The sequence below is a fragment of the Schistocerca serialis genome, chromosome 3 (genome assembly GCF_023864345.2).
Source record: "Schistocerca serialis cubense isolate TAMUIC-IGC-003099 chromosome 3, iqSchSeri2.2, whole genome shotgun sequence".
NCBI classification, from domain to species: Eukaryota; Metazoa; Arthropoda; class Insecta; order Orthoptera; family Acrididae; genus Schistocerca; species Schistocerca serialis.
The window spans coordinates 65682817-65698448 of NC_064640.1; the positions used below are offsets into that span (position 1 = coordinate 65682817).

The 15632-nt window shown below is 37.7% G+C and overlaps 1 protein-coding gene across 1 annotated transcript in view; it reads left to right on the top strand.

Moving 5' to 3' along the window:
* The window catches only part of LOC126469716 (LMBR1 domain-containing protein 2 homolog), a 111393-nt gene that overhangs the window by 7355 nt on the left and 88406 nt on the right, over positions 1-15632 (top strand). The window contains exon 2 of the mRNA XM_050096906.1: positions 2009-2160. Coding sequence (XP_049952863.1) covers positions 2009-2160 — 152 coding nt within the window. The remainder of the gene's footprint in view (positions 1-2008; positions 2161-15632) is intronic.

The following is a 15632-nucleotide window of genomic DNA, read 5'->3' on the forward strand; positions in this document are numbered from 1 at the left end:
TTCAGTTTGTTCTACACTACACCTTTTTTTCTTCTGCTAATTTCTTGCAACCGGTGCCACTTAATAACTTCATGCACTCATTTCTGTGTTGGATGCATAAAAGCAACATCATTTAAACAAAAATATACACAATACTGTCTAAATTTATTGAAATACACTGCCCGCTAGTGATTTAGGAAACTTGTTAAAAACTTAAATCAGGATTTCGTCTTATCAGTGTGCAACCTGCCCTTGAAAATGACTCGACTGCTGTGAAACTTATTGTGAAAATTTTCTGGGTAAAATATTGGCTTACAGGTAATGTAGCACTTGATGCCCACAAACTTAAGAACTTCCATTGAATAAAACAATGCATAGTCAGTGACACACCAGAATGGAAGATGACATTGATAGGTATGCCAATATTTCGGCTCCGAAATGCATCAGCTTAGCTTGTAATGTGTTCTTATATATGTGACTTTAATGCCTCATCATGGTATGTCCAGGTCCCATCAAAAACTTGGAAATGTTGTAACTGGAAATCACAAAGTGCTTCAGAGACATTGTCTAAATTTGTTTCAGTGTAATAATTTTCCTGGAGTTGTCATCACCAGTCAGCCCAAAATTTTACTGCAAACTAAGCCTGTAGTTATACAATATGTAGAATAATATGTGGTATTGTGTGGTGGAAATGAGAGTTTAACATTTCCATTTTCTGCAACAGCCCAATAAGAACAGTAGATGACTAGGAACTGGCATAGGAACATTCTGTACTAAACAAAATATAAATGCTGTGCAATTTGAGGCTTCCCTGTTTTAATAACTGAAGATGACTGGCAGATACCTAGTGGAAATATTATGCAGTTTTGACAGTACCATCTGATGGATTGCCTAAGAACCCTTCAATGTCACACGTGAAGATGATAAATAGCTGCCTCTTAGAAATATTTTGCAGTTTAGACGGTACCATCTGAGGAAATGCCCAAGAACCATTCAAGCAAAATATAAGTACTGTAATATATCATACAGTATTAAGAGATTTATAGTTTTACACTTTCCCTGAATCTGGACTTTGAGACAGTAAGAGAACTGCATGTAATGATCATATCCTGGGATAATTATGTGACTTTTTCAGGAATAATCAGCTACCACAGGCTTGTGATAGACAGAAAATGTGAAAACTTGATAACATGTTGATACTGAGCACAGTAAAGATATAACACTGACTAACTTTCTCAGTGATGGAGCAGGGAACGGGTTGTGGCATTTGCCTGAAGTGATTTAGGAAACTTGTTAAAAACTTAAATCAGGATGTTGTCTTATTAGCATGCAACCTGCCCTTGAAAATGACTTGACTGCTGTGAAACTAATTGTGAAAATTTTCTGGGCAAATATTGGCTTACAGGTAACGTAGCACTTGATGCCCACAAAAACCACTATTGGGCAGTATTTAAAATGCCTAGGAATATGAGCTATGCGTGACAATCAAAAATCTTACCACAGCTACTACTTCACTGGATCATTATTTACAGTCTGTACATGAATAATTTCGTAGATGTCGAGCAGAGCAAGGCTATCCAATAGCAAAAATTCTGTTAGTCTGTAAAAATTTGAGCTCAATTATGAGTACGTCCACTCTGATTTGTTGTTTCTCTATTTAGTCCACAACATGTCGGGTTGTTTTGAGCTGAATGTTAAATCTATATTGCAGCTGCTCTGTGCATCACATGAATGGATCTTGATGATCACCTGTCAAGAGGTTGTTAAATACATTGCTGGGCATCAAAACATGAATAAAAAAAGTGATGGTTATAAAATAACACATTTTTAACTGCTTTCGAGATTTAGTCCATTTCATTATCTGTTGCATGTGTTTTCTCTTCTCTCTTAGCGTGCGCGCGCCCACACACACACACACACACACACACACACACACACACACACACACGAATTTTTTGAGAAATACCACATTGTAATCATAAAATGCTGATGTTTCCTGGAGGGGTTGATGTTTTTGTTTTTATTTCAGACTGTGTACAGACAATGCTTGAAAAAGAATAATGTCACAGAATCTGAAAATACTACTTCTACAGTCTGTCGTGAACCATGGAGCTATGTTGGAAACGATCTGTATTTACACCTCTGGCATATTGTCTATTGGACATCACAGTGCCTAACATGGTAAGTGCCTTCCTGTGGTAAAACTGAGAATTCACATTCAAATTTGCAAAACCGTGATTGTGGATAAGTTGTGGGTAACTGCAGTGACATGGATAGCAATGAACTTCTTGTGTAAAATGACATCCACTAACATAAAAGTGGGGATGTGTAGTAGTTATTGTCACATTGTAACCAGAATCAAGCCCAAATCCAAAAGCATGGTTTTCAATTAAGTACACCACCTAGCCCTGAAAGCACATTTATTACAAATACCAACATACAGCCTGAACAGAACTGGTCTCTTGGATGGAGATTGCTGCTATTTATACAAGCATTGAATATTCCATTCTTTACAAACATAAGAAACTTTGAAAACCTTCCAGAAATGATAAATACTAAATAACAAATAACTACTAGTGGTCGGGTTTGAACTGATGGCCACTAGCAAGCAAACCCCCCCCCCCTCCCCCCCTTGGGGTCCGGGGGTTAGAATAGGCCCGAGGTATTCCTGCCTGTCATAAGAGGCGACTAAAAGGAGTCTCTCTCTTTGCAGCCCTACGAGTTCAGGTCCCATTCTATGGTTTGACTTGCCACTTTCAAAATTTTACAGAAGTGTGGACCATATGGGGAAGGATGCCTTATGTGGTGCACGAGTTATCCATAGTGCCCTTAGATTCGATCTCCTGAATCTCTTGTCATTGCCTTGCATCTCCACCTGTGATTCAACTATTTGGGCAAGGACACTTTCCGGAGTATGTCATCTTCCTCCATTGTCTCCTATCCTCTTTTGCCTCCATGAAAATATTGGATTTCTCTGCATCCAATATCCAGCATGGTAGCTAGTCCGTTGTGGTGGAGCTGTCATGTACCCATTTGGTGGTAGCCCCCTGACAACACAGGGATCGCACTGCTGATGTCTGAGCTGTAAGCTCCCCACATATGCCAGGGAGTAGATGCCTGTCTCCCTGGGGCATAAGGACTCCTGGCAACAGCCATCATGCCAGATGGCCTTTGCTTTGGCTGGTTGGCGCCTGTGGGGAGAGCCCCTGATTGAAGTGGGTGGCATCAGGGCAGATGACCTGCAATGAAGCGGACTAACTCATCTCTTGCTGGTGACCGTACGGCATAAGCAGTCTCTAAGAAGGACAAGATTGAATACAATTCCGACAGGTATGACCGTAATTGTTTCCCTCCCTCGCTACACCATGGGAGGAACGTAGGGCTACCGAATGGAGAGAGCCATATTCACCTTGGTTTTTAGTCTGTAGCAGAACTGATGGGGACTCCTTTCTACCTACGAAGCCTCAGTTTTTCATTGAACACCTTGAGGATAAGTTTGGAGAAGTAACAGCGTTGTCCAAGATGCGTAACAGCGCAGTCTTGATTCAGGCAGTATCTCCAGCCCAATCCCGAGCGTTACTTGCCTGTGACAAGCTGGGTGATATTTCTGTTTCTGTCACTCCCCATAAAAGCCTCAACATGGTCCAGGGGATCATTTTCCATTGTGATCTCCTCTTGCAGTCTGACGCAGAGCTCCATTACAATTTAGAATGACTGGGTGTTCATTTCAACCGGCGCATTTACAGGGGACCCAAAGACAACATGGTTGCTACCGGTGCCTTCATCTTGGCTTTTGAGGGTGATTCATTGCCTGCGAAGGTCAAGGTGATGGTTTACCACTGTGATGTTAAACCATATGTCCCTCCCCCTATGTGGTGCTTTAAGTTCCGGCACATGTCTTCCCGCTGTCTGCTAAAACTATCAATGTGATGGAATCTTAAAGGTAATTTGCTTCACTTTCTCACCAATCAGTAATAGCAAAACATTTCCGTGAAAGAGCTCATGGCTGCATCATGATCAGAACTGTTTATGCTCAACTGTTTCCTAGCCCTACAGTGGCCACTGGCTGCCTGATGCCAGCCTCCATTAGACCGCGTGATTGCGGTGTGCTGTAGTGCAAATTGGGCCCATTTCTGCCCTCACATTGGTAAGCATAAAGTTTTTTCTTACTGTAGTTCCATTTCTTTGTGAAATAACTTTGAAACACTGAATTAACACTGTGCAGTGACACAATACGCATAGGTTAGTATGAGTGTATTTATCAAATGTCATTTTCTTAATTTAAGTTCTAGCATTTGTCTTGCAGTTATGTATTTGATTTTGCATACTTGAATCTGATGAAAGTGTAGGATTAATTTTTCTCTTACATTTGCTGTTACGTTCAGTAAACGAACAGAAAAACACTGTTAAAATATGCATTATACTAATACAAATGGAAGAGAATTTACCACACTAGCATTACAAGGGAACTGTTTTTTAGTAAAACATGATGTATCTGTAACACAAGCGTACCTAAAAGGCACTAATTAGTAAGATATTATACACTTTGAACTTCGAAGTGGTCTGTGTTAGTGTGCTGTTGTGTTCCATACTCAAGTAGCGTGGACATTTGGGAGTTGGAGTAGATGCGTAAGAAGCCATTTACTAAATTATTCGGTGGCACAATTTATGTATGAAATTGTGTATTCACAAAAACCAAAAATTGTCACCAGAATCAGATAAAGGTATTATTAGGTATGAGTATCATAAGTTTTTTGTTTTTACACTATGAGGTGCTGGAGATAGAGATGTGCCTTATGATGGAGAAATTTACTTAAGATTTTCTTATTGATTTTTGATCCGAGTGCTTGTAGCTCTGTCACAGAATAGATAGAAGACTGGCCTCTGTTGAGTCTGGAACTGAGAGTTAATGCAGCAATAACTTTACAGTGTAATCCTGTAACCTCAGAGCTAGCAAAGAGATGCAACATGTGTCTCTCCCTTTTGCCCATAGGACAGATAAATCATACTGATACAGATGAGATTAGTAATGATTTGTGTATGGAACAACTTCACAGGACTCAAAATTGCGTACTAGGCAGCCATGTTAGTCACTGTGTTATCATATCTGCATGTACCATCTCAGCATTCCTCATGGCTGATCCATTTCCCACTGAGTGCCACCTATCTACAGTCTCTGTCCATTTCCTCCATGCTTGCTACTCTGAGATTCCCACAGGACGTCAGACATATTTGTGCATCCACACTGAAGAAGGTGGATCCATTGCCAATCTAGGCGAATTAATTAAGGAAGCAAATAAACAGATACAAACAGCGGGTAAAGTGTACCCAAACATAAGATTTCTATCAATTGATTTCCTGGATAGATGCAGCTTTACAAAACATGGGATGCACCTGAATAGAAGAGGCAAGTCATCTCTGTGCAACGCAATTTACGAAACGTTAGAACCACATAAAAAACAAAGTATCTATGAGTGAGTACCAGCCATTGTAATGAACTACCAATACATTACTGGAAGCAACCACGGAGGAAGTGAATCTGTCTTGTAGACAACAACTAAAGCAGCTGCAGAACCACAAATTGCTACAGCATCACGATCAAATTCAGTAACAACTGCAGCACCAGCAAAACAAGCAACATCTGAACCAGCTCAAGCAACAAGACCAATAACAGCAGCAGCACAAGCGACAGAAGCAGAAATGGTGTCAACAACTGTAGCAGTTCCACTACAGTCACTGGCAGGAAAGAGGAAGGAAACCACAGGCATCAGCAATTACAGGGCAAAACCAACAGATACTACAACAACAGATCCACCACCAACAGAAATAGTGCCAATAAAAGAATCAAAGGCAGCAACAGCACGAAGAATCCTGTCAGCACCACCACCACATCCACTACCGCTATCACCACCACCACCACCACCACCACCACCACCTCCAGCCACAGAAGCACCAGCAGCAACAACAGCAGCAGCAACTGAACCAACAACAACAGTAGCAGCAGCAACAAAACCATCAACAACAGTTGCAGCAACACAACACTGCCTAAGGAGGAGTCAAAGACAAGGTACATCTACATCATTAAATAAGGATTTTCTATGGCCTCAGACAAAGAAATGGAAAAGATTGTGACAAATCAGCAAGAAAATTTGCAGATAAGTCACAACTACTATGGAAAAAGCAGCACATTACCAGGCAATGACAAAAGAAAAAATACTTTCAAAACAGTCAGGATAATGTGTCAGAATATTCAATGCCTCAGAAACAAAGTACTAGATCCAGAAGTAGCTTTAAATAATCTTGCTGATGTCTCTTGTATTTGTTTATCCGAACACTGGTGCAAGGCTAGTGAATTAAGTCTCATAAATATAAGCAAGTTTAATTTAGCAACACATTATTGCCGAAGTGTTTTTAAAAATGGTGGGGTATGCATTTACTCTAGAGTAGGACTGCAGTTAAAAGTGAAAACAGAATTGGACCATCTAAATATAGAAAAACATTTTGAATCATGTGCCATAGAGTTAAAAACTGAGGAGAAGAGTGAAAAACTAGTTGTCATTACAGTATATAGATCTCCACTGGGTGACAAAAACATATTCTTCAAAAAAATAGAAGCAGCATTAAACACTTTTTATAGTAATGAAGTGAAATTATTTTTATGTGGAGATTTTAATATTAACCTGTTAATTGAAAGTGATGAAAAAAGACAGCTTTTGAGTATACTCAGCAGCTTCCACATGAAACCACTCTTTACAGATGCCACCAGAATAACAGAACTGTCATCTTCTCTTTTAGACAATATTTTCTCAAATATGGAGAATGGTATCACTGAGCCACTAAACGTAAACTTAGGTCTTTCGGATCACAATACACTATTAACATACATAAATTACTCTATCCCCAAGGCAGTAAATTATAAGTGGGGATACAAAAGGCACTTCTATACAGAAAAAGTAAATACTTTCATCCAGTTGTTAGCTAATGAAACCTGGGAAGATGTCTTTGCACAAACAACAACCGAGGAATCTTTCAATGCTTTTTCTAGTACATTCATGTCCCTATTTGAGATGTGTTTCCCAAAAAAGCTCACAAAGATCAATGTCATGCCTAGGAACACAAGCCAGTGGATAACACCTGCTATTAGAGTATCTAGTCAAACACTAAAACATATCAGTCAACTCAAAAAAGATAACAAAGATGAACACTTCACAGATTATGTTAAGACATACAAGAAAATTTACAGGAAGGTGATCAAAAAAGCCAAGACAATGCACAATGACAGTGTAATTGCTGGGTCAGCAAAAAAATCAAAAGCTATATGGAATGTAGTAAAAAAAGAAATAGGCCCAAGCAAAAATGTTAGAAATCCAGATGACTTTGTTTTAAAAGATGATCAAGGTGTGCTAGTCAGAAATCTTACTTCAGCAAATTACATTAATGACTACTTCATAAATAGTCCAATCAATCTGCATAAAAATTGTTCTAAGATTAGTAGAACATCAATCCCAGAAGAACAAAGTGTTAATTCATTATTGCTACCTCCCATGAACAAATTGGAAGTTAATCGAATAATAAAAACAATGAAGAATAAAATGCCCTCAGGGATTGACGAGATACCTTGCTCAGTCATGATGAGATGTGCTAGTGTCATATCGGACCCACTCTCACACATCATAAACATATCATTTTCAGAAGGTGTCTTTCCACAACGATTAAAAATTGCAAAAGTAAAACCATTGTATAAAAAGGGCAATATACATGAAGTGGGAAACTACAGACCAATAGCTTTATTATCGGTATTTTCAAAAGTAATAGAGACAGTCATGAAAAACAGAATTACAAATTACCTCGAGAAATTCAATCTATTGTCTGTAAACCAACACGGCTTTCGCAAAGGAATGAGTACAGAGTCAGCCATCACCCAATTCATTGAAAATATTGTAACAGGGCTAGATAAGAACAACAGTACAATAGGAATAAATTTGGACCTCTCAAAGGCATTCGATACTGTCCAACATGATATCCTGCTAGACATATTAGAATATGTCGGTATACGAGGAGTAGCTAAAAAGTGGTTTCAGTCATATCTCCATAATAGGAAACAGGTAGTAGAAATTGCAACAACAAACAGTAAAAACCAAAGTATTGTTTACAGATCGGATATTCAGACTGTGCCAATAGGGGTACCGCAGGGGAGTGTTCTAGGACCTCTCCTATTTCTTCTTTACATAAATGATATCAAGATTCCAGTAAATGGTACTCATATAACCCTGTCTGCGGATGACACAAACATTGTAGTAACTGACATAAATCGGGTATTGCCAACATCTGCAACCAGAGTTATAGAATATTTGCAAAATTGGTTTGAAGTGAACAAATTGACCATAAATATCTCTAAAACTAATTGTATCCATTACAGGAAAGCAAAGTCACACTCTGATCTAGATCTCAGAATACAAAATAAAGAAATTGTGAGAGTTGCTACCACAAAATTCTTAGGTGTACATATAGATGAACATTTTGACTGGAAATCCCATATCCTGTATCTCTCGCATAAGTTAAGCTCTGCTTGCTTTGCTTTACACCTTATTAGCTTTGTATGTAGTAGGGAATGTAGCAGAGCTGTTTACTTTGCTTATATACATTCTGCTATTACCTATTGCCTCATCTTCTGGGGTCATAGTAAGAAAAATCTAAAAACCATCTTCACTCTACAAAAACGAGCTGTTAGAATAATTACAAACAGTTCAAGGCTAACTCCTTCAAAGCAATTATTTAAACAGCTGAATATTCTACCCCTACCGTGCCTCTATATACAGAAAAGCGTAATTAATGTAAAACGAAATATTAACAATTTCCAATTTAACTCGGATCTACATACTTAAAACACAAGAAAGTGCAATGACATTCATATAAAAAGAGTTACCAAAGCTTTGGCGCAGAAACAAACAAACATACAAGGAAGCAGATTGTATAACAAACTACTGGTAAAGATAAAAGAAATAAAAAAATTGTCTTCATTTAAAGAAGCAGCATTCAAATTTTTAATGACCAACTGCTATTATAGTGTAAAAGAATACCTGGAATAGCTTCATACTAAACAATTATATTTATGTACTCTGTGCCAATAGTAATTTTTATCTGACTGTTGCTATGATCTAAATAAATAATATGTACAAAAGTGCTAGAATTGTATGTGTTATATCTAAATATCAACTGTGTATTCTATGTAAAAAGTCTTTCTCATACATCAATGTAAATAATCAAAGTTGTACATGCTATTTCATTGTGGTCTGATGTTGTGTAGTCTACTGTGCACATCTGTATTTTGTATAGTATTGTTCACCCTATATGTGTGTATGTATATACTATGTATTTTTTGACGAAATCCATGCAATGTAAATTGTCTCTGGATGAATAAACTACTACTACTGCTACTACTACTACTACTACTACTACTACTACTATTATATGAATGTGTGGTGTCCTTTCAGGCGTGTCTGAAAGTCCCGTACAGCTGGGCAGATGGTTCTGCAATAGTTATTGTTAGCCACATTGTAGCCATGACTTAATTTCTGCCTGTGAAAGTACTGATGAGTTAGTGAACAACATCAACACCCCTGCACCCCACTCACAACACAGACTCATTATATGGCAGTTAATCTCAGCAAAGTGCCCTATGCTTGCATCTTTCTGCCAGCAGCTTAATTCCTTTTGCAGCAGACTGTCACTTTATTGTGAAGGCAATAAATGTGTTATAGTCAACCACACACTCATTCACATCCACTCCCTCTCACCCTCCACACCTCCCCCTTTTCCACTGCTCACGTTGTGTATGTTTCATAAATTAAGACACTTGGTGCAGATTGATATCTAGTTATCCAGGTTTGTGTTGTCAGATATTCTGTGTGGCAAACATCCAAGGTTTCCATCCTTCCAGCTCCCCAATTCTAAAAATAACGAAAATAGCAACAAAAAGTGCCTATGAACTAATAAATTATGATATAGGAATAATTTGACAAACTTTCTTAGTCATTGTTTTGTGTGATGGCAATCAAAGTCAGATAAATGTGAATTGGATTGCAGCATCTGTTTATTCACACAGCTAATGGTCAGTGTATTTCAGAACAGTAGTAATGCAGCAAGCAGATTATTTAGCTAACTGTAACAAATAGAACCTATGTAGTGATTGTCATTTCGGCAGCATAGCAGACAGTAATATCTGAAAATATAATGCAATTGGAAAGATAAAAAAATGTACTTACCAAGTAACGGCAGGAGAAAACATGTATAAAGCTATTTAAGTTTGTAGGATTAGTGAGCTTTAGCTCCTCCTCCTGGCAGAGGGGATGAAGGGGAAGGAAGAGGGCATTCACCCCTCTTTCTTCCCATTCAACCCTTCTGTCAGATGAAGGAGCCACTGGCTCAGGAAGCTTGCAAATGTAAATACCTTTGCACATGTGTTCTGCTGCTGCTGCTGCTTGGGAATAGATTTTCCCTCTCTCTCCAATTACATTAGATTTTCAAAAATTGATTGTTTTTGTTGAGACAGTAATATTTGCTATGCAGTTATTTGCAGAATTGATGTAATTAACACAGTAAACTCTGTTGTCAGAATTGTATTATTAGCGCTTCATGACTTGAGGATTATGTTCATTAAGTCAGATTATTCAAACTGATGCCAAATAGAAGAGATGTTGTTTTCATATTGACCTTGCAGTGTATTTTGCAAACAACAGTGCATGATTTAACTGTGAAGTGATCAATTCCTAACCTGTTGTATAGTATGTAAAAGTATAGTGTATGAAATGAGGTGCATAAAGAATAATTACATGTGCAAAAATCATATGTAACAGGCAAGATAGTGTTCAAATGGTTCAAATGGCTCTGAGCACTATGGGACTCAACTGCTGAGGTCATTAGCCCCCTAGAACTTAGAACTAGTTAAACCTAATTAACCTAAGGACATCACAAATATCCATGCCCGAGGCAGGATTCGAACTTGCGACCATAGCGGTCTTGCGGTTCCAGACTGCAGCGCCTTTAACCGCACGGCCACTTCGGCCGGCCAAGGTAGTGTGAAGCAAGCTATGTTGAGTAGTATGATTCACAGTAATTGCTTATTTCATTAAAAATTGCAGCTATGCTCTATTCTTTTGACCAAACTGTGTATAAATACATATTACAGGTACACAGGCCAAATTTAACTTCATTTTCTAACATTACTCCATCATTAAGGTCTCATGGAAATTTTATTTGCAGCTGCATGTGTCATTACATAGGTAATATGTAGATCACCAATGAGAATGTGCAATCAGAAAAATGTTTGGCAACTCAGTAATAGTTTATGGACTCTCAGGATCTATGTTGAATTATTCTACTAATTTCCTAGATATTTACTTGTAATTTGGATGTAATGTTCTGAATGGTTCTTGTATAATAAGTGACAATGAATTAGAAATTTTTATTTTTCAACTGCAAGAAGGTTATTTTATGAGTAAATTACAATCTTTTACTTTGTGAGAAATGTCTGTTCCAAATGTCAGCCACTTCTTCCTCCTCCTCCTCCTCCTCCTCCTCCTCCTCTCCCTCCTCTCCTCCCTGTGCTGCAAATGAAAATGACCACAAAAAAATGTAGTACTGGAACCTTAAGAAAGCCTAGAGTTTGTACTGTAGTGCTGTGTAGATTTTAATTGTCTGTACACAGGGTGTTTGTTTTAATGTGGAACAACAAAAATCTTGAAAAATATGCATTGTAGGATAAAAATGTTCAAGATGAAAAGTTAATATTTTCAAAGTAGACATGTATGTGCTAAACTGTCTACCCCCTAACAAGACTCCCCCCTCCCCCCCACCCCATATGTGGTTCAGGTTTTTGTTTTTGAACTGGAACCACCTCCTTTTTAGAGCAGATTTGGATTCCATGCCAAAAATACCTGGGGTTTATCTGAAATAATTTTTTTTTCATTTGTAGTAGATGATGTTGTAATTGGCATGAGTGTTACAATGGTTGGACAGAACACACTGAAATCAGTCTCACTGATGGTGAAATTCAAAGGGACTCACTGAAATCAAGTATCCTGGTGGTACGCAGTCTCACCAAAACCAATCCTGAAGGCAACGAAAAACTATTAAAAGAAGCTTGTTTTCCAGACTTTAAAATGACTGGACATAAAAGTTTTACTTGGCAATTCTAAATGTATTTTTTTAACAATAATATCAACTGTTTAGAACAAAAAGTTCATACTTTTAATGAAGATGCAATGTAGAATCAAATGAGTCAGTTTTTTTTTTTTAACACTTTAATTTTTTTCAATTACAGTGCTACCTACAACAATGGAAAAGAATAGTTTTTGGCAAACCCTAGGTATTTTTTTTGGCATGGAGTCTGAATATGCCATAAAAAAGAATGTTTGCATTTGAGAATAAGTCAGCTCCCCCCATCGGAGGGTTCATAGGGTGGCCATTTTTAGTGCAGACAGATGTCCCAATTGAAAATATTAATTTTCCATCTGAAACATTTTTTCCTTGTGATACATATTTTTTGATATTTTCAGTTGTTCCAAGTTATAACATACACCCTGCATAAGGGACACACAAATGAAAAAGAGATGGATGGAAAAAAGTAAGTAAACTGTTTATTACTTCAAAAGTAGTCACCATAACTGTTAATGCATGTATCCCACTGAGAGACAAGACAGTCAATGTCTCATGAAAAAATGTTTGCAGTTGTCTACGGAAACGTGATTGTACCTAGGTCCGTCTGCCTGTTGCCAAGGTTTTAGACTTTGCCGCAGGAGTTTTGCTAGTTTGCCCTTACACAGTTTCATACAGTCCTCATCTCTCCCCTTGCGGTTTCCATATTTTTGTAGCCCTGAAAAAAGGCACTTGTGACCATTGATTTGCTTCTGACGAAGAGGTGCGTGCCTGGGTACAATCGTGGTTCTGTAGGCAACCACAAACATTTCTCCATGAAGGCAGTGACCGTCTTGTCACACAGTAGGGTAAATGTATTAATAGTTATGGTTATTACTTTTGGAATAATAAACAGTTTATGTACATTTTTCCATCTCTCTTGCTTTCATTTGACTGCCCCTTATAGGTAGTTCATCTATAAGTGTTACTGTATTATTATTTGATAGACACTTTTGTTGCTTATTTTCACTAGTTTTTGAATAATGGAGCTAGAAGAACAGAAAAATAGGATGATTGCCACACTGGAGCAACAGCAGAAAAGCTGACAATATGAAGCTGATAAAGTAGATATTAATCTGTGTCCAGAGGTGTACACAGATGGTGTGGGGGAAGGGGGAGGCAGTGGGTGTGACTGATTGTGTGGTAGGCCATAACACTTGTTTATCACCTTCACAATGATGTGACAGTCTGCTGTGAAAGAAATTAACTCATTAGTAGAAAGATTAACTGGCATATAATGAATCCGTGTTGTGTGTGGGGTGCAGGGGTGTTGATTCTGTTCACACACTTATCAGTTCTTTCACAGGCAGAAATGAAGTCTGGGTTATAATCTGGCTAACAGTGACTACTGTGAAAAGAAAGTAGTGATAGTTTGACATCGGAATCATGAGAGCAGGGATGGTCTCTGCAAATTGTAGAACTTTGACATTTCTCTAATTGAGATTGAGGTAGCGTAGATGTGTCATTCATATGACACCATCAGGGATTAAATTAGTAATACTATGTGCTGACTGTGAGGTGCTATATAGAAAATGGGCCTCAAGCTAAGGCTGATGAACCTGTAGTTATTTATGGTTCTCCCTGTCATAAGGATACTGCAGGTTGAAAAGCTCTTAAATATAGATGCTTTTTGCTGGTATTCTCATGGCATCAACAGCAGTTATACTGTAATTATTATGAGTAGATGATACTTGTTGTTCTTTCAGCATTTATAATCTGAATGACTGTTTTAGTTAAGGGTGACTTACTCTAGACATTTACTGTCAGCATTTTGTGTTCCTTGTTGCACATTCTGATAGTTGATTCTCCTTTCATGTTAGCAGAAAGTTGTAAGACACATTCACTGGTTTCATTTTCTCTTCACCTTTTTCTAATGGTTTTCTTGCACAGTAGATGTTCTTGATTTAGAACTTTGTTGTTCGTAGCTTATGAAGTCTCTCTCCAGATGTCCATGTTTTGCGATCTTGCTGAATTATTATCTTTTGCGGATAGTGCTAATGACAATGTTCTTAAGAAAATGTTTTCTATGTTTATAATGGTCAAAAGACATTTTGCCTGCTCGTAATGTTTACAGTGTAACCACTGGTGACATTCCAAAAATGTGAATCATGTCTGGTGGAGGAGTATTTCAGTTTTCAATATACTTAAGACAGAAAGACAAAAATAGTTGTGACAATTATTGATTTACAGTGTTTACTTTTCAATTGCCACAGCAGAGAATTATTTGTGGCTAAGTTCTAATCCCTAAACCTTGTTACAGGAAAAAGAATAAAACTTGATGACATATACTTTTGGTAGTACATCCCTCAGTGGTTGTGTGTTTGAGACGCAAGCTGGAAGTCACTCCCAAGCCCACTCAAGGAATACATCAGCTTGTGAAACAAGTTCTTCCTACTAGTAGCACATAGATATTTGGCAACTAGCCAGAGTATGTTTGGCAACTCTGTGGCCATCAAGTTTCTTCCTGGACGGAACAGAAGTATCCTGCTAAATTCACTTGATATTTTCTTGTCATTCCCATTGAATAATCTCAGTGATTTTCACTTTAGGTTTGACACTAGATTATCAGTTTATGGTTTTGAGGCTAGTAAGGTCACAAGCAGAATTTGGGAGACACCATATTGGTTTTTGCCCTAACAAGTTGAAGCCTATATTTGGTGGAGTTTATTTTATAACTAACACCTTATGAATAAATACTGTCTCAAAGCACAAGCACAACAAAGATCTCTCGAAAATACACTAATATTGGTATGATTTAATGTAACAAAATGACTGGAAAAGTCGTATTGACAGTTAAAGAATTATTGCATTTCATTGTTTTCAGATTTTCCTTGTGTGTTATGAAAATATGCCGTTTCAAGGCAGTGGTGCATTGAAGGTTTATCAGAAACATGTTGTTCTCAGTACTGTTTGTTATAATCATCAGTTACCAACATATTGGCTTTTAAGGGATCATATTATATGAGGAACATTAGTTCAGAAGGTTATGGTAGTGTAGTGGATGTAGCCACATACTTATAGTGTCACAGATTGTAGGTTTGCATCCAACTGTTTTCAGAATATTTTTATTTACCTCTGCATTTTCTAAGAGATTCTGAGACACACATATTAGTTTAACAGAAGTATGTACTGTAATCTTGTTTGTTCCATTGTGTGAACATGCTAGAGAATATGGGCCAATGAAGATTGTTTTCTGCATCACTGTCCCATTTGATTCCAAGTCATTATTTACTTATTCATCCAGAAATCACAACCACTGCACAAGACCTGTGATGTTATGGAAACTTCATTGTCTTGTCACACAAACTCGTAAATACTGCAGATTTAACACTCAGAGTAGTAAATGTCTCAAGTTTAGGACTGAAAACAAGGAAAAAGTGTCGGGAAATGTGACGTAGGTGCATAAATATGCTATCAGTATGTTTTATCTTGGCATTAGCTTTTGGTATTATTTAGTA